This window comes from Eurytemora carolleeae, unplaced genomic scaffold (genome assembly GCF_000591075.1).
Source record: "Eurytemora carolleeae unplaced genomic scaffold, Eaff_2.0 scaffold20, whole genome shotgun sequence".
Lineage (NCBI taxonomy): Eukaryota > Metazoa > Arthropoda > Copepoda > Calanoida > Temoridae > Eurytemora > Eurytemora carolleeae.
In genome coordinates, this window is record NW_019396765.1 from 75,455 (window position 1) to 96,770 (window position 21,316).

The 21,316-nt window shown below is 32.5% G+C and overlaps 2 protein-coding genes across 7 annotated transcripts in view; one reads left to right on the forward strand and one right to left on the reverse strand.

The window, feature by feature from the left end:
• LOC111708359 (rootletin) overlaps positions 1–6,296 on the forward strand; it is a 49,574-nt gene extending 43,278 nt beyond the window's left edge. For all 6 annotated transcript variants that reach the window (XM_023481693.1, XM_023481694.1, XM_023481698.1 and 3 more), the window contains 10 exons: positions 571–711; positions 792–1,088; positions 1,542–1,645; positions 2,012–2,075; positions 2,371–2,511; positions 2,923–3,027; positions 3,456–3,551; positions 4,372–4,481; positions 5,451–5,678; positions 6,056–6,296. In XM_023481693.1, coding sequence (XP_023337461.1) covers positions 571–711; positions 792–1,088; positions 1,542–1,645; positions 2,012–2,075; positions 2,371–2,511; positions 2,923–3,027; positions 3,456–3,551; positions 4,372–4,481; positions 5,451–5,678; positions 6,056–6,119 — 1,350 coding nt within the window. In that variant the 3' untranslated portion in view covers positions 6,120–6,296. The remainder of the gene's footprint in view (positions 1–570; positions 712–791; positions 1,089–1,541; positions 1,646–2,011; positions 2,076–2,370; positions 2,512–2,922; positions 3,028–3,455; positions 3,552–4,371; positions 4,482–5,450; positions 5,679–6,055) is intronic.
• Positions 6,297–11,784: 5,488 nt separating this feature from the next.
• LOC111708401 (innexin inx3) lies at positions 11,785–21,129 on the reverse strand. Its single transcript, XM_023481765.1, has 9 exons — positions 21,040–21,129; positions 19,967–20,100; positions 19,219–19,289; positions 18,228–18,310; positions 17,618–17,725; positions 17,301–17,398; positions 16,647–16,772; positions 13,828–13,909; positions 11,785–12,273 (listed from the first exon to the last, which is right to left on the reverse strand). Exons 1-8 carry the CDS (start codon positions 21,076–21,078, stop codon positions 13,861–13,863), a joined length of 708 nt encoding a protein of 235 aa, XP_023337533.1. The 5' UTR covers positions 21,079–21,129; the 3' UTR covers positions 11,785–12,273; positions 13,828–13,860.
• Between the last annotated feature and the right edge of the window lie 187 nt (positions 21,130–21,316).

Genomic DNA, 21,316 nt, shown 5'->3' on the forward strand with positions numbered 1-21,316 from the left:
TGAGACAACATGGACTACTGGAAACCCTTTGACTTTCTCATGATTGCAGGGGATCATAAATATAAGGAAACGAACACCATAAAGTCGTCTTTAAAGTCTCACCCTGTGCACTGATGTTTATTTTATATTCCGTTCACAACTTTGTATAGACTAAATTTGAAAATGCATTAAACAAGAATAACAAGCTTTTTCTAAATGAACTAGGTTTTTAGGGCGCTTCGCGCCCATCTTCTTTTTAAATTGTGGACATTCTTTTTGTTTACATTTAAAAACAAAGAAGAAAATAATTTTGCGGATTTTTAAAAAAAATTCGCGGATTTTCAAGAGTTTAAATTTTTTTTACAAAATTAAAAACTTTTAAAACACATTTTTTTATTTGTATCATTCATAAACCTTCCCTGTGGTCACGTTATGTCCCACAAAAAATTTGGGCCCAATCGGTTCAGCCGTTTTGACGTTTATTGGATATAAACTAACAGACAGACAGACAAACAAACAGACAAGCCAAATTTATATTTAGATAGATTTTGAAGTTTTCTATTAATATTATTATCACAATTTTATTTGCAGGTATATGAGGGTAAGATTGAGAGGCTGCGTGATGAGGTTGCCGGGCTGGAAACACACAGCAACAGGTTGACTGCTCAGCTTAACAGAACTCAGGCGGAACTAGACAGAAGCTCTAGAGCAGAGCGTGATATGGCAACCCAGGTAAACACATTTTGTGAGTTTTAAAAGCTTATTTTAGAAGCTTATTTTAGAATAGTCAATGAAGGGTAATACATGTTTAGATTGAACGATTGGAAAATGAACTCTCCGCTGGAAATCAGGAAATGGGCGGAGCTGTGCAGGAGGCGGAGCAGCTAAGGCGGAGAAATACAGATCTAGATCAGGAAAGGCGGATGCTAGAGGATCGTCTGGAAAACAGTAAATCTCTGGCAGAGTCCCTACGCAAGAAGGGGCGGGAGGCGGAAGAGAGGATTGGTGATGTGTTGCGGCGGTTAGATGAGGCAGAGAAAGGGAGAAAAGAGGCGGAAGATAGATTAGTAGCGGCAGGATCAAACTCTGGGGCAGATAATTATCTCAAGGTAGATGATTTTAACTTTGTTACGCAAATTTTTTTTCAATATGCTTTTTGTACATAATATGGTTTAGGTTGTTACGATCAAACAATTGACCAATCAATCGAACAACTAACTTACTAATTGTCAGATTTATCTAATAATTGACAGTCCAATGAAATGCCTGACCAGACAACTGACAGATGACTGACCGACTGCAACTTATTGACCAAACCACTCAATTCACCGACCAATATAGTTGATTAACTGATTGACCAAACAATGACCTACAGGATGACCGACTGACTGGTCGAATGATTTAATGACTGATTGACTAATAAACTAACTGAAGCATAGACTGATAGACTTACTAATAGACTAGTTGACGGCCATTTGACCAATTCACCAACAGACTTGTTAACTGACTAAACAATAACTTACTGATTGACTGACCTAATGAACTAATGACTGATTGTAAAGGAGGAGCTAAATAAGGCTCGGAAGGAGAACCTGGTCCTGGTCGAGAAGACGAGGGAGCTCGAGAAACGAGTTAAAATCATGAAAACTGAAACCAAAGAATCCAGGTAAGGGGGGGGGGGGGCTGAAGGTGCGGATGGATGTAAAACTAAAAGTTTATATAGTGATGGTGACAAAACTCTCTTCGTGTCAGATCTCACAAACATGAAATGATATTCCTGACACTGACACTGCTTTGATAGAATATATGATGACATTTATAGCCCTAAATATGTTTAAATGTTTATGACTAACCAAAGCCTATGAACCGCTTGATATGGTGACGCATGGGGCTCTTTGAGCGTGCATATTCTTAAAATCAAGCTTTTTTCATAGGCCTAAGTTCATAAATAGAAAAGGTGGGCCAAACACAACTTTGTAATTAATGTAGATATTTTAATTTAATTTTTCGGAATTAAATGTTTCTTGTTTAGAATGTACAACACTGAATCTGAGAAGATTGTCAGAACACAGATTCCTATGATGAGTGCCAAGCAGGTTTGTACCCAGGGTGTCAAGAAAACAACTACATAAATTCTTTACAGGGTTTCCCTAAAATTTCGGCTAAATTTCGGGGCTTCAGGAGCTATCAATCAACCAAAGCTTTAATCAAAATGAAATGCATTTTCTATATATTCTATAGCATGGAGTTGCTTTATTTTTGTTAGAAAAATCTGAACAAGATTTTTTAATAGGATGACGTGGTAGAATCCCTACAGCAAGGAATTGAATATCTTTTTTTCATTTTTAATCCTTTCTTTGCGTTCATTGTGATTGAGTAAATTTTTCGTAGAATGGAGGGAAGGAATGCAGTGAACACCTAGTTCGTATCCGTATACTAGAACAGGAGGCGGAGAGATATATCCGCCGAATATCCGCCCTGGAAACTCAGATTCAAGACGCGGAGCGGCGGACACAGGATAGACTTGAACAGGTACAGATGGTAAAAAAACTACAGAAATTGTAAAGAGAATTATCTGCAGAATTTGGAAATTTATTTATTCCAGCACATTACATATTAAAGATATTAAGTAAGCAATAATGCATTTATAAAATATATATGGTTGAGGAGGAAATATTTAAAAACCTCCAAAACAAAAGGTTGTGGGAACATTTCTCCCCAATTCTAAAAAGGAAATGGAAAAGAAAGGAAACTATTACTGTTTACATATTTAAGATAATTTTTAGTGAATAGTTAGCATTCTTCGACGATGAACTCTGACCAGGAATAAGAATTGTTAAAATTGAGTCAGTAAATCCCAAATTAATATTTTTCATCCCATTTTTAGAATTCATATTTTCACAAAATGTTTTTAAACATGATTTATCCTGTTTATTATTTTAGTTGATAAATGAGAAGAGAGTAGAGAGAGAACGAGATCATTCCCGGCATACTCAGGAGATCAAACAGTTAGAACATAGTCTTAATACAAGGGAGAGAATGTATAAGGTGTTCATTCAAACATTTATTCATCATTTTACACATTTATTCATCATTAATTACTGCTTTCATCCATCGTGTTTATCTCAACTATTCATTTATTCATTATTCATTCAGTCATCTTATCATTTTTTATATCTCAGCTATATCTTCGCCCTTTCTCTTCTATTCATCTCACTATTTTGCAATTTATAGAATAATATTTTTAATGTTATGATTCATATATATGACATTGCAAACTAAGAAGGAGATGGACATTTATGCGACGTAACCGGGGAGACTTTGTGACCTCGTTGCTCCTCTAGTTTTGATTTTATGTTTATTTATCTAGTTACACGTAAGAAATTTCAAACTTTGTTGTTCTTCGCTTATACAGCTCTTCATAAAAATGGAGTTTTGATTGAAAACATTTGAGAATAATATGAACTGTATTCCAGGAAAGGATATCAGGGTTGGAAGATCAGGTGCATACACTTCGGGATCAGATTCATGAGGAGGCAAGATCAAGAAGATCATTCATTGCTTCATCACAGGTATTCATCTGCAACAAGCTGGCTCGTTTTTAAGTATACAGTATACATTATCCAGTATACAGTATACATTATACAGTATACAGTATACAGTATACATTATACAGTATACAGTATACAGTATACAGTATACAGTATACAGTATACAGTATACAGTATACAGAATACAGTATATAGTATACAGTATACAGTATACAGTATACAGTATACAGTATACAGTATACTGTATATTGTATACAGTTAAAATTGTTTTTCCAAATATTTGCTTATCTTACACTATGCCAAATTTGACCCTGACAGGAAATTTATGCAAAAAAAAAACCTAACAAAAACGAACGTTTCAAAACGATTGAATTTTTGGATCGTTTTTCCTTAATTTTTTCTCTGAGAAAGAAAATTTTATAAAGTTTAAATAAGCAAGCTTTAACAGAATAAAGTTTTCAAATGTTTTGTTGGAAGTTTCATTAGAAGTTTTTAAAAAAGTCCTCATGCTAAGATGACAATTCCTGATTTACATTGGGACCCTTGCAACCTTGATCTGATCAAAATGTGGAAGATGCTATAGATTTTCTGACTGGAAAGGTGTTTAACTCTGATAATTTCTCTATTGCTTCTTATAAGCAAGAAATGCGCAAGTCAGTTTTGCATAGAAACCGCAAATGAAAATAGTTTCAAAAAACAACAAAAACATGCATGGATATCTATTTCATACGTGATCAGACAAAGCTTTTTAGAATACCGTTGTGAATCGGGCATTGTCATTTTTACATAAAGGGTCACTTAAAACTACGCCCACAGTCCCTTTAATGCTTTGTTTTTTTAGGCAATCTCTGCCGATGTATCCGACCTCAGACGTCAATTAGATCAAAGTTTAGAAAATGTGAATTCTACTTCTAGGCTTGATACTAATCTACTAGAACGGGAAACCAGCAGGTGGGTTAGGTTAATTCAATTAGGCCGGATGCCAACCAGGTGGAATAGTTGAAGAATTATGTATTGACAGCTTAACTCTTATATCCCCGAGATTAGACTATGTTGATCACAATGGCACCACAGAAGTAGTTAAACTAAACTAAATATAGTTAGAGACACTTCAACTACATGACGTTATTCATTCAATCTTAATTCCTAAGTCAGGTTAGAAATACTCTAAAGGTTATAAAGTGTATTTTTGTTTCTCACATCTACAGGATAAAGTTCCTCTGCATCATATTTAATTGATTTTTTTCTTTTTGAAGCATAAGTTGATTTTTTAATTTTTTAAAACTAATCTGAAAATAGTTTTTCTGTTTTATAAATTAATATTAATGCCTTGAATTCGCTTTATTTAAATCCGGATATAGATTTTAGATCCGCAGTGAAAACACAATCCAAAAATTGAACAATTTTTTTATTCAATCTTTATTTTACTGAATTAATAAAATTTATTGTGCTTTCAACTTTTATCGCTAACATCAAACGAACTACTGCTTGATCTGATCATGTACATCAATAAAGTTTTGATCTCATGGGAGCCTGCTTCATATTTTAAACTTAGATCTTTATCCGTGGAATGGATTCGGATCCTAATCAATGATAATTTTACCATTCTCTGACAAACATTACCCAACAGAGAGGAACGTTAAGTTACTTAACATCCCTATGGACAATTGAGTAAAATAATGAACCACTCTGCGAAATTTTCGTAATAAAAACGTCGCATTTTCTTCTCAAGAAATGCTAAAATTATTAACTACTTTTTCGGTAAAATAAAAATTTTTATTTAACCACTGGTTCCAATTCAACCAATTTTTACACAAAACATCCTCTGGATGTTTTGTGTAAAAATTGGTCTTGGGAACCCTTGGCCAAGTAAAATTCCCTCAATTTCCCTGTTAAATAGATATATTGAATATATTCCAGGTTACAGGATAGTTTCAACAGATTCTCCGGTCAAACTCCGACTAGGTTCGAACCCTCCAGGCTCCGGAGCTCGGTCATCAAGTCCAGGTTTGGATCCTTGGATAACCTTGACCAGCTGGTCACCTCGACACCGATCGTGGCCTCCAACTATGCCCCGAGGTCACAGCCTCAAGTTAAATCCTCCCTGGATCCAGGATTCTTCACGGGAGCAACCTCATCACAATCCAGGAATCCATTTTCAAACCAAAATTAAATTAAATCCCTCTTTTGAACGTTGTCGTTATAATATATTTTTTTAAAAGCATGTCTGATTTACAACAGTATTTTTGAAATCTTTCTTACTCTTATCAATAATGTGGAAGAAATTGTCGATTTTCTAGCTTGGAAGTGTTTGAAATTTTACAATTAACAACGAATAAAAAATCCATTCTTGGAACATACTAAGGGTTTAAGGGTACCGCAGTGAATCTTACATCCCACTCTTTTTTAACAGGAGAGTCAATTGAATTTAATCTTTAGTCTCTTAATTTCACTTTCATATACTCTTTCACTGATTAATCTATTTTTTATTTTAAAAACTTGAAATTTGAAATGAAATGGTTTAGACGGAGTTCCGGTCTTCGACGAAATCTGAACTCAGAGTTTGAATTCGCAAATTCAACAAATTAGATGATACGAAAATAAATGTCACAAATACCTGAAATTCTGACGAAATGACCAGTGCCATGTTATTGCTCGAAAATTTGACCCAAAGCTTCAATTGATCTCGAACGAATACTCAGTTACGGGTTGATACTTCTGTTAAATAAAATGTGTTTTTTTTCTAAATTAAATTGTGATTTCAATGCAAATAGTCTGAATTGATTAGATTTGATCCGTCCTATTATATGTGATTTAGAATAATTGTAATGTTTAAAGTGTGAACTGGAAAAATCACAAAATCTATTTGGTATCAATCTAGGTATATACTCTAAAAAAAAGATTAAACTGAAATGAAAAAAATGTCTTTCTGATTCTCAAAAACAATAAAAATTCATAAATGTAAATTCCAAGTCAAATTATATAGTAAATAGCCTAAAATTACGATCTTCAACTTCAATAACGATCTCCAGTTGCAAATTCAAGTATTTCATTTTTGGCATTTATATGTACAATTATACATTTATATGTACAATTATACATTTAAATTGAACAAACATATAAAGTGGATTATTTTTGTACTACAACGAATATTCCAAAATATTGATTTGTACAACATTGCATTAATTTGTACAAGGACTTTCATAAAACTGTACATTCTTCAATGCATTTACCTGTACAATTTGGTATATTTGTTTACTTACATAGTGCAGTATTTTTGTGTGTTTATTTATTTATGTACTTACTACTGTGGTACACTCAAATAACTGTTATGAAAATTTATGAAAATTCCAGTTTTTAAACATGTGTTTACTGTATAGAAAAATATATATATTATAAATATAATATATTATGGGGTTTTTCAAATTTTGATTGGGGAACTCGGGAGACCCGCAGGAAGTTGAGTCGTCGACATGAATAGCGAAAATTTAGTTTCCCGGTAAAATCGTTCAAGTGCGGGTAAACGGCGCTGAATTCCCAAGGTAGTAGAATATACAGGGTGTCTAATATCATATTAGATCGTCAATCTGTTTAAATAACAATTTTTGAGGGACTAATAAGAAAATGTAAGAAGAATGAATCATTTTGAAAAATTGATAAAGGCTAGTATAAGAATTTTCTTGTGGAAAATGCTAGGTTTTTCGAGTATTATGGGTTTATTTTGGCGATGAAACTTGGAGATTATCTAAGAGGATATGGGACGTTCTGTTTATGAGCGATTAGCGAAGATCTTTATAATTTAGTTAATGAAGTTTTAACCCTTAAACAGAATTTGATGAATAGTAATTTGAAGGATTTCTGCTTGATTTTTATCTACAATGCAGAGGGTAGAGTATCTAAAATCTAAAATAGCCCATACAATTATTGTTTAAAGCTTTAGATCTAGGACACCCTTAAAAATGAACGGGAAAACATTTGTCAAATTTTATAATTCGTCATAAACCAAAAAATGGCTGGACGTTTGTTCCCAGGGAACGATTGTTATTTCACAAGAACGAACGTGATAATTAAAAAAAGGAGAAACACGCCTAGCCCTAGCTAGAAACTACCACTATATCTGTTATTTTTTCATGAATTATTTGACATTGATTGGTGAGACAATCATTCCATCATGCGTTTGTGTTTCAACTTGTTGATAATATTTAATTTAAACCTTATGGCGCGCAATAAATGCAATTAATTCGCAATTCCTTTCACAACAAAAAAGTCAATTTATACTTTGGTAGTGGCATACACTGGCTGGTACCGACAGGACCAGTCAGGCAATGGAGAGTGTGCTAACGGTTTTAAGGTAGCCCGCCTTTTAACTTGACTCTTGCCTGGCCCTCCACACTTTGTTTCATTGAAACATGGACCAGTGACGCCCTGCCAACCAATATGGTGGTACGGTTTGATGAGAGCTTAACCCTGACTCCCATGGGATGATGGTTGACCATTTTATTTATTTATTTATACACTTAATTGAACTGCACTAACATTTCAGCCTTAAATGCTAAGAAAATTGAAATTAAGCTTAATCTTTTGTTTTATAATATTCATTTGCAGCATGATAACGAGAAAATCCAAAATCTAATTTTGATTAAACGAACCTTACAATTATAACCAAAAAAAGTTTCCATTTTAATGTTCATCCAATGTGAACGAATGAAAAATGTATCATATTAAATTGTTAATTAACTAGAAAATTGAAAGAAACTTAAAAATTTGAAAACTGTTGAAACAATTGTGAAGCTTGGGCTTGGATTATTTTAAAATCTACAGAAATATTTCCATTCTTGTATTTGCTGCGTAAGTTTCGAAGTAAATTAAAGCCGAACAGTTAAAACATTGATTTTAGATGAAAAAGCAATTCCGTTGCAGGCAATTGCGCGCAATTAAGCGAATATTTAATTGCTTCCGCAACGGAATTTCGATTGGAAACCCTTATAGTTCAAAATGAATGAAAATGCTTTTATGAAAATTTTTGAAATTTTCACTTTAAGTAGTGAAAATATCCTTTCAGCTCCTACTTCCCGACTGCTTCAAATAATGAAACAGCTTTCAACAGGCTATTCTTGCTTTGAGTAGCAATGAGAAAGAATCATTTTCAAATGTTGTGCCTTAAATTTTTCTATTTTTTCTAACATGGATATTATTTTTCTCAAATCAACTTATAAGAAATTAAAATCCCTTTGAACTATAAGATATAATTTTAAAGTTTAGTGAAAGGGTGTAGCTAACCTCCAACATGTTTCATGTCCTGAATAAAATTAACAATATAATTATCTGGGGTCATGCAGCATGAGAGTCGCACAGACTTGCCAGGCAGTACGTACCTCCACGCTATACAGTAAAATGAGTGCGTGTACAGGGTGTTTCAAATTATATCAGATCGTTTATGGCTCTAAATTAAGATTTTAAGGACATTTTGGCGTTAAAGCTTGGAGATAATACAATATGATATGGGACGCTCTGTATATGCATTATGCAAGGAAATGTGTACAATTCATTTCGCATTTTCAACTGTTAAGTCCGGTACATTTTATGGACTTTGGACTGTCCCAAAAACCCAGAGCACCACTTGTTTATAGTTTGATTTTCTTGAAATAATTTGACTAAAAGTGAAACCCCATGGCATTGAGACTCTGAGTCTCGGGCTTATGAAACGCTACCAAAGTCTCGGGATTTTGGGATGGTCCCAAAAACCCTTAGTCCCACATGCTTGAGTTTTGATTTTTCTTTAAATATTTTGAGTAAAAATAAACTCCCACAGTGCAGTTGGTGTCGAAACTCTGGGTTTACAGTCCTAAAGTCCCGGGACTCTCCTGAGCTTTTCGGTCTCTGAATGATTTAAATATTTTTATCAAAAATTGCCAAATAGTCCCACCCATACACTTCAATGGGTCTGCGATATATGAAAATTCTTGCAAATTTGAATATTTGTATGAAAAATTTATTTTTTATCGTGCAGACTGGTTGGAGGTGTTGAAACGGTTTCATTTCAATGGTATAACACACGTGCCTGGGTCATTTTTATGCGGAAACAGGTTTCAATTGATGGCCTGTTTCATTGCCTTTTCTGTAGAAATCCACTCAGATAAACTTTGTAAGAAATAGAACAATTCAATTTCCAAAAATATAGTATATTTAAGCATAAGTTCATAATTTCATTGTAAGTTCACAGATCATAAAATATTTATTATATAAAAAATACAAATCTTAAGCTAAAAAGTGATGCATTTAATTTTTTAATTTTTATGCAAACAACCAAAAGAATCAGAATATTTTGCTGTATTTTATGAAAGTGTTGTAAACAATTTTGTGACTTAAATGTGATGTTTTTGTTCAATGTACGGTATTTAAACTAGTTAATCCTTATCATCATGTACAGTTTACGCTGTACAGTGTACAGTGTACACTGTACAGCGCAACGCGTACTTAAAAAGTATAAAGAATTACAGAAGCTGTTCTTTTTTGTTTACTGAATTTAAAATGCGAGCTAAACTGGTTGCCAACTCTGTGAGTCTTTATACTCTTTGCCCAAAGCCATAAGAATAAGGTGCATAAATTAGACACATTCTTAAAATTTATAAAAATATAAAATGCATTTGTGTATTGTATTGTAAAACTTTTTGAGAAAAATAGAAGAAAAATAATTGATAAAACATAAATATTTTGAGCTGATAATTCAGTTGTAGGAACTTTATATCGGCCTAGGGCTTATTTTCACATTTCATTTTAGGCAAGCTGGGGAAATTGAAATAATAGACTGTTTTTTTTCTGAACAGAACTTAACTGAACCAGAACTGAACAGAACTGGACAGAACTGAACTGAACAGAACAGAACAGAACAGAACAGAACAGAACAGAACAGAACTGAACAGAACTGAACAGAACTGAACAGAACTGAACAGAACTAGAACTGAACAGAACGAACTGAACTGAACTGAACTGAACTGAACTGAACTGAACAGAACTGAACTGAACTGAACTTAACTGAACTAGAACTGAACAGAACGAACTGAACTGAACTGAACTGAACTGAACTGAACTGAACAGAACTGAACTGAACTGAACTTGACTGAACCAGAACTGAACAGAACTGAACTAAACTGAACTGAACTGAACTGAACTGAACAGAACTGAACTGAACTGAGCAGAACTGAACAGAACTGAACTGGACTGGACTGAACTGAGCTGAACTGAACAGAACTGAACAGAACTGATCAAAAACGGAACAGAACTGAATAGAACTGGACAGAACTGAACAGAACTGAACTGAACTGAACAGAACTGAACAAAACATAACTGAACAAAACTGAACAGAACTGAACAGAACTGAACAGAACTGAACAGAACTGAACAGAACTGAACAGAACTGAACAGAACTGAAGAAATTGATTTAAAATGATGCAAATAACGACTACATATTAACCAAATATTTACAGTTAATTCAAGTATTTTTGATGAAATATCAAAATTAGCTTGAAACTAAATCTCAGATTCCAATCTGGGGTACAGAGCCTAGTCAGTGGGGAAAAGAGACAAAATTTAGTTATTAAAGGGACTGTCAACGTAATTTCAAGTGACATCATCCCTTCTAAATTGAATGCCTATTTTACAACGGTGCCCTTTCAACCTTTGATTGAATAAGAATGAGAAAACATTTTTTGTCTTTTAAAGAGACAAATTTTGTCTATGAATTCTACGTTTCTTTGCTGCATAAGGTTGCAAGGCCCTTTTTAGAGAAAATCCGTAATTCAAAATTATTATTTTTAAGTTGGAAGAAGAATGTTTCCATTGTTTTTCTCCGTTAAAGGTTAATTGGGCACCGTTATATGAATAGGACAATATTTTAAAGTGAAGGATCACTTATAAGTTGAATTAACGTCGTTGGTTCCTTTAAAACTTGTTTTATGCCTTTCCGAGATTCTGCCTAAATCTGAAAAACAAAAATTAAACAAAGTGTTTTGGAAAAGTCAGCGAGAGTCCAATCTGCCAACTTGGAGTCAGTTACAGGGTGTCCCACGAAACATGACAGTTGATGAATAGTTTAGAATGTATTTTTCCATTATTTGTTCAGTTGTTTGATACCAAAGATCAATAAAAATATTATAATGGAGTCATGTTACATTAAAATTGATTCCAAAGTAAAATATAATGAAGCAAAAGATTTGTTTAATTAAAAATAACTATTTATCAAATGTCATGTTTCGTGGGACACCCTGTAAATCTCCAGGAGTAAAATTTCACTTCACAGAAAGGTTGTAAAGTCGTCTTCATAAAGATTCTGCTAAAAATTGTGCTTTGTTTTTTTGCAGTGAACGTGCATTGGTAAACAGTTTTTATCTTTTTAATCTACAGTTATAACGCTGGACTTTAAGATGAACTTTTAATTAATTTGCGCATTTTTTTCACTTTCAGATGCATAGGGCAGGAGGGGGTCCTCATCACTATCTATTGTGGGGGCAGAGGGGGCTCCAGGGGCGTAGCTGAGGGAATTGTAGGGGGAGTCCGGAGACAGTTCAGGGGCAGAAGGACCCTCTGGCGTGGATGTTCTTAGACTTGACACCTCAGGGGTGCTTGGGTCAGAGTCGGAGTTTAGCTCAGTAGGGTACATGGGGTAGTGTGAGGGGGGGTTGGGAGGTGAGGGACCAGGGGGGGTGGCATCCTCCCCCTCCTCATCCTCCGACAGCAGCAGAACCTGCACAACAGACTCCATTAAAGTTTCAAAATTTACCAAAAATGTTAATTTATTAAGTTATCAATAAAGGGCAAATATAAGTTGAATATTCAATTTAATATAAATTTATAAAGGGCAAATCTGAAAACTTTGAAATTTCCCAAAACTTTAATGATAAAATGCAGGTCTAATTGGATTAATCCGATAATATTTATGGTTATATTAATTTTTAAACAATAAGTTTTAAAAGTGTTAAATTATCCAAAAAAGATGATTTAATAAGAATATGTTCTAAACGTTTAAAATTCAAGAATATTAATTAATAAAGAGTAAGTGAACAAAGTTTAAAATTCAATAATATTAATTAATAAAGAGTAAGTGAACAAAGTTTAAAATTCAATAATATTAATTGATAAAGGGTAAGTGAACAAAGTTTAAAATCCAATAATATTAATTGATAAAGGGTAAGTGAACAAAGTTTAAAATTCAATAATATTAATTGATAAAGGGTAAGTGAACAAAGTTTAAAATTCAATAATATTAATTAATATAGGGTAAGTGAACAAAGTTTAAAATTCAATAATATTAATTGATATAGGGTAAGTGAGCAAAGTTTAAAATTCAATAATATTAATTGATAATGAGTAAGTGAACAAAGCTTAAAATTCAATAATATTAATTAATAAAGAGTAAGTGAGCAAAGTTTAAAATTCAATAATATTAATTGATATAGGGTAAGTGAACAAAGCTTAAAATTCAATAATATTAATTAATAAAGAGTAAGTGAACAAAGTTTAAAATTCAATAACATTAATTGATAAGGGTAAGTGTACAAAGTTTAAAGTTCAATAATATTAATTGATAAAAGCAATAGAACAAAGTTTAGAATTACCCCAAAAATGTTTATTCACAAAAAATTATTAATTTTAATAAAACTATTAATTGATAAAGGGCAAGCGTTAACATTCTGAAATTATCCGAAAATGTTAATTGATAAAGGGAAAGTTTGGAATTTTCCAAAAAAAAAGTTTAGTGATAAAAAGCAAGTAAACAAAGAATCATCCAAAAATATTAATTGATTAAGGACAAGTTCTAAAATTTTGAGATTATTTAATAATATTAATTGATAAAGGTCAAGAGTACAAAGTTTTAAATAATACAAAAATGGACTTACTGTGTGGTAGGCGATTTTATCAATGAAGATTTCTACTTCAATTTTAATTTATTTAAAGCTTTTAAACAGCATGGATACACAAAAACATGGAAACAAATAGAAGTTGTCAATTAAAAAAGCTTCTCTTTATTTATTTGTAAGATTTTAATTCAAAAAAGCTTGTTAACAATTAAAACTTAAATAAAAAAGTCGTCTTCATTATATTGCTAAAATCGCCTACCACCGTAGGTAAAATTCAATGTGGCAATATATGTATATTATATATATATATATATACCTGTCTAGGGTCTGTATCCCAGATTAGATCTTCCTATCCTGATTTATATTATATATATATACCTGTCTAGGGTCTGTATCCCAGATTAGATCTTCCTATCCTGATTTATATTATATATATATACCTGTCTAGGGTCTGTATCCCAGATTAGATCATCCTATCCTGATTTATATTTTTCTGTCAATTCTTCGATAAAGATATTGTACCTGGAAAAAGAAAAAGTAATTTACAGGGTGTCCCAAGAAACATGACTTAGCAGGACGGCGTGAATGTCGTCTTTGACTTTGACATTTTTTTATTAAAGCTAAAGCTAATTTAAGTATGATTTTAGAGACAATGTTAATAAAACAGCCGTGGTTTTGACATTTCCAAAATGTGGTCTGCCTTTTTTGTGCTTTTATATTACTGAAGGTATGAAAAATTTAGTTTGTTTTGGAAATGACTAAATAAAGTGATTATTGTTTCAAGAATTTTACATTTGTGTAGTTTTTAGAGTTATATAGATATGCAATATCAAGCAAAATTATCTTTTATAAAAAGCATATCCCTTTTCCTGCCGGCCCTCTCAGAATGGCTCTACTAAATTCGTGCAGGTTGCCCCATGATTGGCTATATTTCAATATCTATTAAAAGTACGACGACATTTAAAAAGTGAATTTCTCATTTTCCGCCTGGGATTGTCCTACAACTAGGATTTACATGCATTTAGTTTGCTTCGCAATGTTTTGGCTTAATTGTCGTAGAATTTTTTTTTATTCAAAAATTATCTGCAAAGCTTCTAGATTCTTGAAAATACAAACCCTATTAAATGTAGTGTTGTTTATGAGTTTATGTGTTTATGAGTTTTAAAGAAAATACAGAAAATGTTTAAAGTTGGAAATCATAATTTTTTTAGTTTTTTTTATATCCTAGGAATTTTGGCTTTGTAGGAGGCTTCACAAAAATTTACAACATTTTAAGTAATTACTAATTAAACTTTTTATCAGTTTTATTTGATAAAATTTTGCAAAATTTTGACTCTTGCATTAGATATAAGTCAAGATTTTATACAGAGTCAAAATTTTGCATGGTGTAATTAAGGCAAACTTTCAGAGAAAACAATTTTGAAATATTTTCTTTGATTTTTGTAGATCTCAGTAAGGTCTTAAAATCCCGAATCTTAAAAAACGTGTAAAATTGATGCCCGACATTTTATTAACTTAAAAAACAATTCCTAAAAAGTCTTAAAATTGCTTTTTTTTGTTTCCGTGACAGGAATTATCATAATTGAATGACGCGTCCAGTTCTCTCTGATTATTAGCATCTCTCCCTTTAAATTAAGAGTACGTTACAATTGTGTCCCTTTAAACTAAGAGTACGTTACAACTGTTCCTTTAAACTAAGAGTACGTTACAACTGTTCCTTTAAACTAAGAGTACGTTACAACTTTCCCTTTAAACCAAGAGTACGTGACAACTGTCCCTTTAAACTAAAAGTACGCTACAACGGTCCCTTTAAACTAAGAGTACGTGACAACTGTCCCTTGAAACTAAGAGTACGAGACAATTGTCCCTTTAAACTAAGAGTACGTTACAACTGTCCCTTTAAACTAATAGTACGTTACAACTGTCCTTTTAAACTAAGAGTACGTAAAAATTGTTCCTTTAAACTAAGAGTACGTGATAATTGTCCCTTTAAACTAAGAGTACGTTACAACTGTTCCTTTAAACTAAGAGTATGTTACAACTGTTCCTTTAAACTAAGAGTACGTGATAACTGTACCTTTAAACTAAGAGTACGTTACAACTGTTCCTTTAAACTAAGAGTACGCTACAACTGTTCCTTTAAACTAAGAGTACGTTACAACTGTCCCTTTTAACTAAATGTACGTTACAACTGTGCCTTTAAAAGTTGAAATAGCAGAATGTATGTTAAAATAAATTGGCAAGTAGATTTACAATGGAAATTGACAAATCTGTTTCTTCCATAACTTCTGTATTAAAACCAGTTTCATCTAACATCAAATCCATTTTAGGATTTACAATTGTACTCTGTTCAATTCTATTTAAATGATTTTTTTTCTTCATTGTTTCTAGCAGGGCACTTTGCGATCCTTTTTTGTACATCTTACAGAGCCTAATTTGTTTAATCAAACGTAAGTTTTTTTATACGTTAAAAAGCTAATTTTTCAATGTTCATGGTATTATATTATCTAATTTTTAGCTCAGCACCGTGCTAATTCATAATAAAATGTTTGTTAGATTTGTATGCGTTGACAATTGTGTCCGTTTGTACTTGACAAAATTTTGCTTGAAAAGCATGATCGACCCTATCATAAAGTTTACGCAGGTATTTCTGTTTTTCTAAAAAGATAATTTTACAAAAAAAATTTAAACAATCTTTTAAAAAAATAGGGTATTTTGTGCAGTAAGAACCAGTAAAATGAGGAATAAGAAGACGATATTATTGCAATACTTCACTGTATTTGATGCTATTTATAAAAAAATACAGTGAAACCCTTAATAACGAATACATCGAAAATTTATCAAATGTCGTCTTGACAATTTTTTAATGAGTTTTATACTATATTACGTAAATTTCAGTATTTGCGAAAATAAATAAATGACATGAATATGCGGGAACAGTTTTAAGAGTTCCATATAATCATTTAATTAAAAAACTAAATATCTGCAACATTCCATTTTCAGAAAGTGAAGAATACGACATTTGATATATTCTTTCGATGTATTCGTTATTAAGGGTTTCACTGTAGTTTACTTGTAACGTATAAAGTTAAATGTTTTTTTTTCTCGATTTTTAGGATTTATTTGAGACCTAACAAGTATACAAAGTAAAAACGACTTATTGATATCAAATGTTTCCTAAAAGTGTTCTTTACAATACTGCACTCTCATCAGCTCAACTACCAAGTGGTCTCTCCCTTTAATAATTACTAAAACTTACATAACAGTATCCATGTTCCTTGAGATAAGGTAGAGCAGGAACCAGTCTCCGAAGGCTGCCTTGTCCACCATGTGGTAAGTCTTATCCTTCACGTCTCCCAGGGCCTTCCTCACCACGACAGCTTTCCTAGAATTTAGATAGATAGATAGATAGATAGATAGATAGATAGATAGATAGATAGATAGATAGATAGATAGATAGATAGATAGATAGATAGATAGATATACAGATAGATAGATAGATAGATAAAATTGAACAACTTTTTGGCTTTTTTTACCTCTAAAGTATTTCGAAAAGAAATTTTCGTCAAATCTCAGACTGCAGTTTTTTGATTTAAAATTGGTTAACTAGTTTTTTAAACAACAAGTTACAGGATTAACAAAAAATAGTTTTACTCAATTCTGACCCGGCCCAGCGGTCACAAAAATTTTTTTGAAATTTTTTTTTCTTTGTGCAAAAACTCGGAGATGGTCATTTCTAGAGGAGCTGTACCCCTTGTCTTGAGGAGCTGTACCCCTTGTCTTGAGGAGCTGTACCCCTTGTCTTGAGGAACTGTACCCCTTGTTTTGAGGAGCTGCACCCCTTGTCTTGAGGAGCTGTACCCCTTGTCTTGAGGAGCTGTACCCGTTGCCTTGGAGTGACCCCTATTTGTACCTGAGTGAGGGTAGAGTAATGATAGCTAGCAGGTAAACCAGGTAGACGCTGGTCAGTGCAGCGAGGACAACAAACCAGACCCACAGGGTGATATAGATCTAGATAAACAGGGTGATATCGATCTAGATAAACAGGGTGATATAGATCTAGATAAACAGGGTGATATAGATCTAGATAAACAGGGTGATATAGATCTAGATAGATAGATAGATAGTGATGAAATATTAATATCTCCTTTTTAGAAGAAGAAAATTTACAATCGATTTTTTGAAAACCGCGTTGGCCTTCATATATTCGAGATAATTTAGATGATTTACCTTCTCGTTAATGATATTGAGACCAAGTACGCATAATGCGTCATGGGCCTGCAGGGTTCCTGACGCACCATAGTTGTAGAAAGTACACTTGGTTAGACGAGGAAACACCTTAAAAAAATACATATATATTTTTAGAAATCCAATTTTTTTTAAACGTTTTAAGCCTTTATTTATATCAGAAACTACAAGAGAAATTATTTGTTTTGAGGAAGAAAAGCAAGTATTTTAATCAACATTCTTTTCAGTAATTTTGCGATAAAAATAATAATTATCTTCTGCTAACAATAAATATTAAATAGAAGATATTTTTAGATTAATTTCTATTAAAACTGCAAAAATTCTTTATCTTAATTAATTTGATTACTAATCAAAAATCTACTGAAAAGCAAACGAACTGATTAATTGCCTCGAACTCTAATCTTCTAATCTAATCTTATGTAAACCTTTGATATTTTAAACTTTGTATATTTTATTTAGCATAATTCAAGGTCTACGACATCAGGTTACACGATATAATGGTAAAAAAACTTGAGGCGAGTTGCAGTTCCTTTGCGTGTCATTGTGCCAGTAGAAAATTAAATTCTTGATTTTTTTAATCCTGTTTTTTTACCTTGATCATGGGATCCGTTCTTAGGTCGTCTTCTTGTCCTACCCAGTTAAACACTTCAGTTCCATAGGTCATAAACACCCCGCCTATACAGTACCATTATAGTTCTATAGGTCATAAACACCCCGCCTATACAGTACCATTATAGTTCCATAGGTCATAAACAACCCGCCTAAACAATACCATTATAGTTCTATAGGTCATAAACACCCCGCCTATACAATACCATTATAGTTCCATAGGTCATAAACACCCCGCCTATACAATACCATTATAAACACCCCACTTCACATTAATGTTAATCTTTGGATTTCCTGCATAGGTTTTCGATTTATTTTAATTTAATGATTTTTGATTGAATTGTTTTGACCAAAAGTTAGTCATTTAAGAATCAAAAGAGATTACAATTTTTGTTGGAAATCGTTTTTTTTGTGACATTTTTTAACGAGTTCTACTTAAAAATTACATTTATAGTAAACAATTTTGAAAATTGACAATTCTAAAGAAAATATTCTTTGTGTTAAATTAACAAAAGAACAGTCCAGATTAAAAAAAAATATTCACTAAGAATGATTAAAATATTAATATTAAACTTGATTATATTTTACAATCTGTTTAAAGGAAAGACTGTAGACATAATTTCAAGTGGTCCTCCTTGTTTTTAGAGTAGAATATCTGATTCACAGAAGTAACCTTTAAATCTAAGGTTTGAAGGGTACAGTTGTGAATCGGACTTTCATATATGTGACTAGAAAATACGGAGAAAGTCACCTTCAGGCTGCTCATTTTTGGTGTGTGGGGATTCCAAACCCCCATTGAAACGCGATATATAAAGACTGGTTTTGAACCTGTTAAACTAGTATTTTATCATTTTTGTTTTTTTTTCATGTTCGCCCATAAATTATAAGATTTCATGAAGGAAGTTTTAAAAAAATAATGCTCCCCCCCCCCCGGGACAGTACGTGACAAAATTAACCCGTTATAGTGAGATTACCTAAGAATTTATCCACGAAGTACATTTGCCCAATAACATTTACAAAATTTAGGACATCGCACATGTAATATCTAAATAAGAATCCTTATTATTATTAAAGCAGTTATATCTTCATAACAGAGAGACCGGGACTTATACAGTGATAACCAGAAAACTGTGGAATAGAAGGACGACATTAGTGCATTACTGAACTGCATTTGATGTTGTTACAAAGTGAATAGCCTTACTAGAAACTAGCAAGTTATTAAATCACTAATTAAGTGAAATGGGTCTCCTTACACTGAGCAATTGCTGTGAAATGGGTCTCCTTACACTGAGCAATTGCTGTGAAATGGATCTCCTTACACTGAGCAATTGCTGTGAAATGGGTCTCCTTACACTGAGCAATTGCTGTGAAATGGATCTCCTTACACTGAGCAATTGCTGTGCTTCATGTTCATTGGACTATTCCAAGTCATATCTTGAGTCTAAAAGTCGTCTTTCTATTCCAGATTTTTCTGGTTATCACTGTAGACGTAATTTAATGTGACAATTCATTTAAAGAGTAGCATATATGATTCACAACGGTTCCATTTAAACCTCAATTTGATTAACAATGAATTTGAAACTAACATTAAATATAATAAACTTGCAGCTAGAAAAATAAGAATATCTCATTAACACTTAATCAGAAAAAGGTTTAAAGGGTAACGCTGTGAATCGTCTATGCCACTCTATAAAATAATTTGAATTATTGCAATTATATTACTTGAGAGCGTATGAGTTATGAAGGCCCCTGGTCTCCCAAAGGTATTTAACCAGGTTCTCACAAGCATCCCTCCTTCCCTCCTTATCAAAGGTTTTCCCTCGAAGGCCAGAGGTTATTCGGTCCAACTTCTTATCCTAGACAAATAAACGGAGGTCAGGGAGGTGGCAATTGGTAAGGTTGAGGTCAACAATATTGCAACTAGTAAGGTTAAGTTCAGGGAGTCTCCACATGGTAAGCTTAAAGGGACTGTGAAGGAAAATAAAATATCTAAAAAACGAAGATATCCCAGAGGAAGCTAATCTTTACTTTGGTTTGCTTTAATTATAATTTTATAACATTTATGTTTATTTTTAATAGATATAATTGATAATATAATTTATAAGTTCGTATAACGTCGCAAGTACTCCCACCAATGAATGTGCAGTATACTGGTCACGTGATGCAGACAGAGACACGAGACCACTATACTGCACTACCAATTGGGGGAGTTCTGCTGACGTAATAATTAACTTAAAAATAACATTATCAATGATATCTATAGAAAATAAAAATAAAACTGAAAAAAAAATAATTGGAGAACACATAGGTTACTATTAGGTTTATCTGGGATAGCTTTGTTTTCAGAGTGGTAGCGTATTTACTGGATATGATCTGTTTAAACCTACTATTGTATATATATATAATGAATTTTCGGATAAATTTGACACAGTTTTATATCAATTTCTCGAGACAGAAACATCAGATATAACTTTTATGGGTCGCAATCAAGAGCTAAAGTAATTAGCTTTCAGCCTATACCCTCTTTCGTTTTTCCTATACAGTACATTTAAGGTCAGGGAAGTTGCAACTAGCAAGGTTTAGATCATGAAGATTGCAAATTGTTAGATAGACGTTAAGGAAATCACATTTAGTGAGGTAATATTATTCAAAAATAAAACGTAGACAAAATCTTTAATAAATAATAATAAGAACGAGGAGGCAACAAATAAAAATTGATTTCAAGGGTGAAACCAAAAAAAAAAGCATTTCAATTTGAAAGAAACTTTCAACCTTTATGCTGTGACACCCTTTACCTCACAAAGCTTCCAGAAGTAGTGAGGAAGATAAAACATTACTCCTTGAAGGAATAGAACAAAGGGAACCCATTGGTAGTAGGCATGGTACACCTAAACATTATACAATAAAGGTACTGTGCATGGTACACCTAAACATTATACAATAAAGGTACTGTGCATGGTACACCTAAACATTATACAATAAAGGTACTGTGCATGGTACACCTAAACATTATACAATAAAGGTACTGTGCATGGTACACCTAAACATTATACAATAAAGGTACTGTGCATG

Bases quoted from the DNA above. Each gene is read 5' to 3' on its own strand.
- LOC111708401 (XM_023481765.1), bottom strand. From the start codon at position 21,078: ATGTTTTATCTTCCTCACTACTTCTGGAAGCTTTGTGAG. The intron at 16,773-17,300 runs GTACAAATAGGG...TCTAAATTCTAG, and splicing joins ATTACTCTACCCTCACTCAG to GAAAGCTGTCGTGGTGAGGA. The intron at 13,910-16,646 runs GTAAGTTTTAGT...TTCTTTTTCCAG, and splicing joins AGGAACATGGATACTGTTAT to GTACAATATCTTTATCGAAG.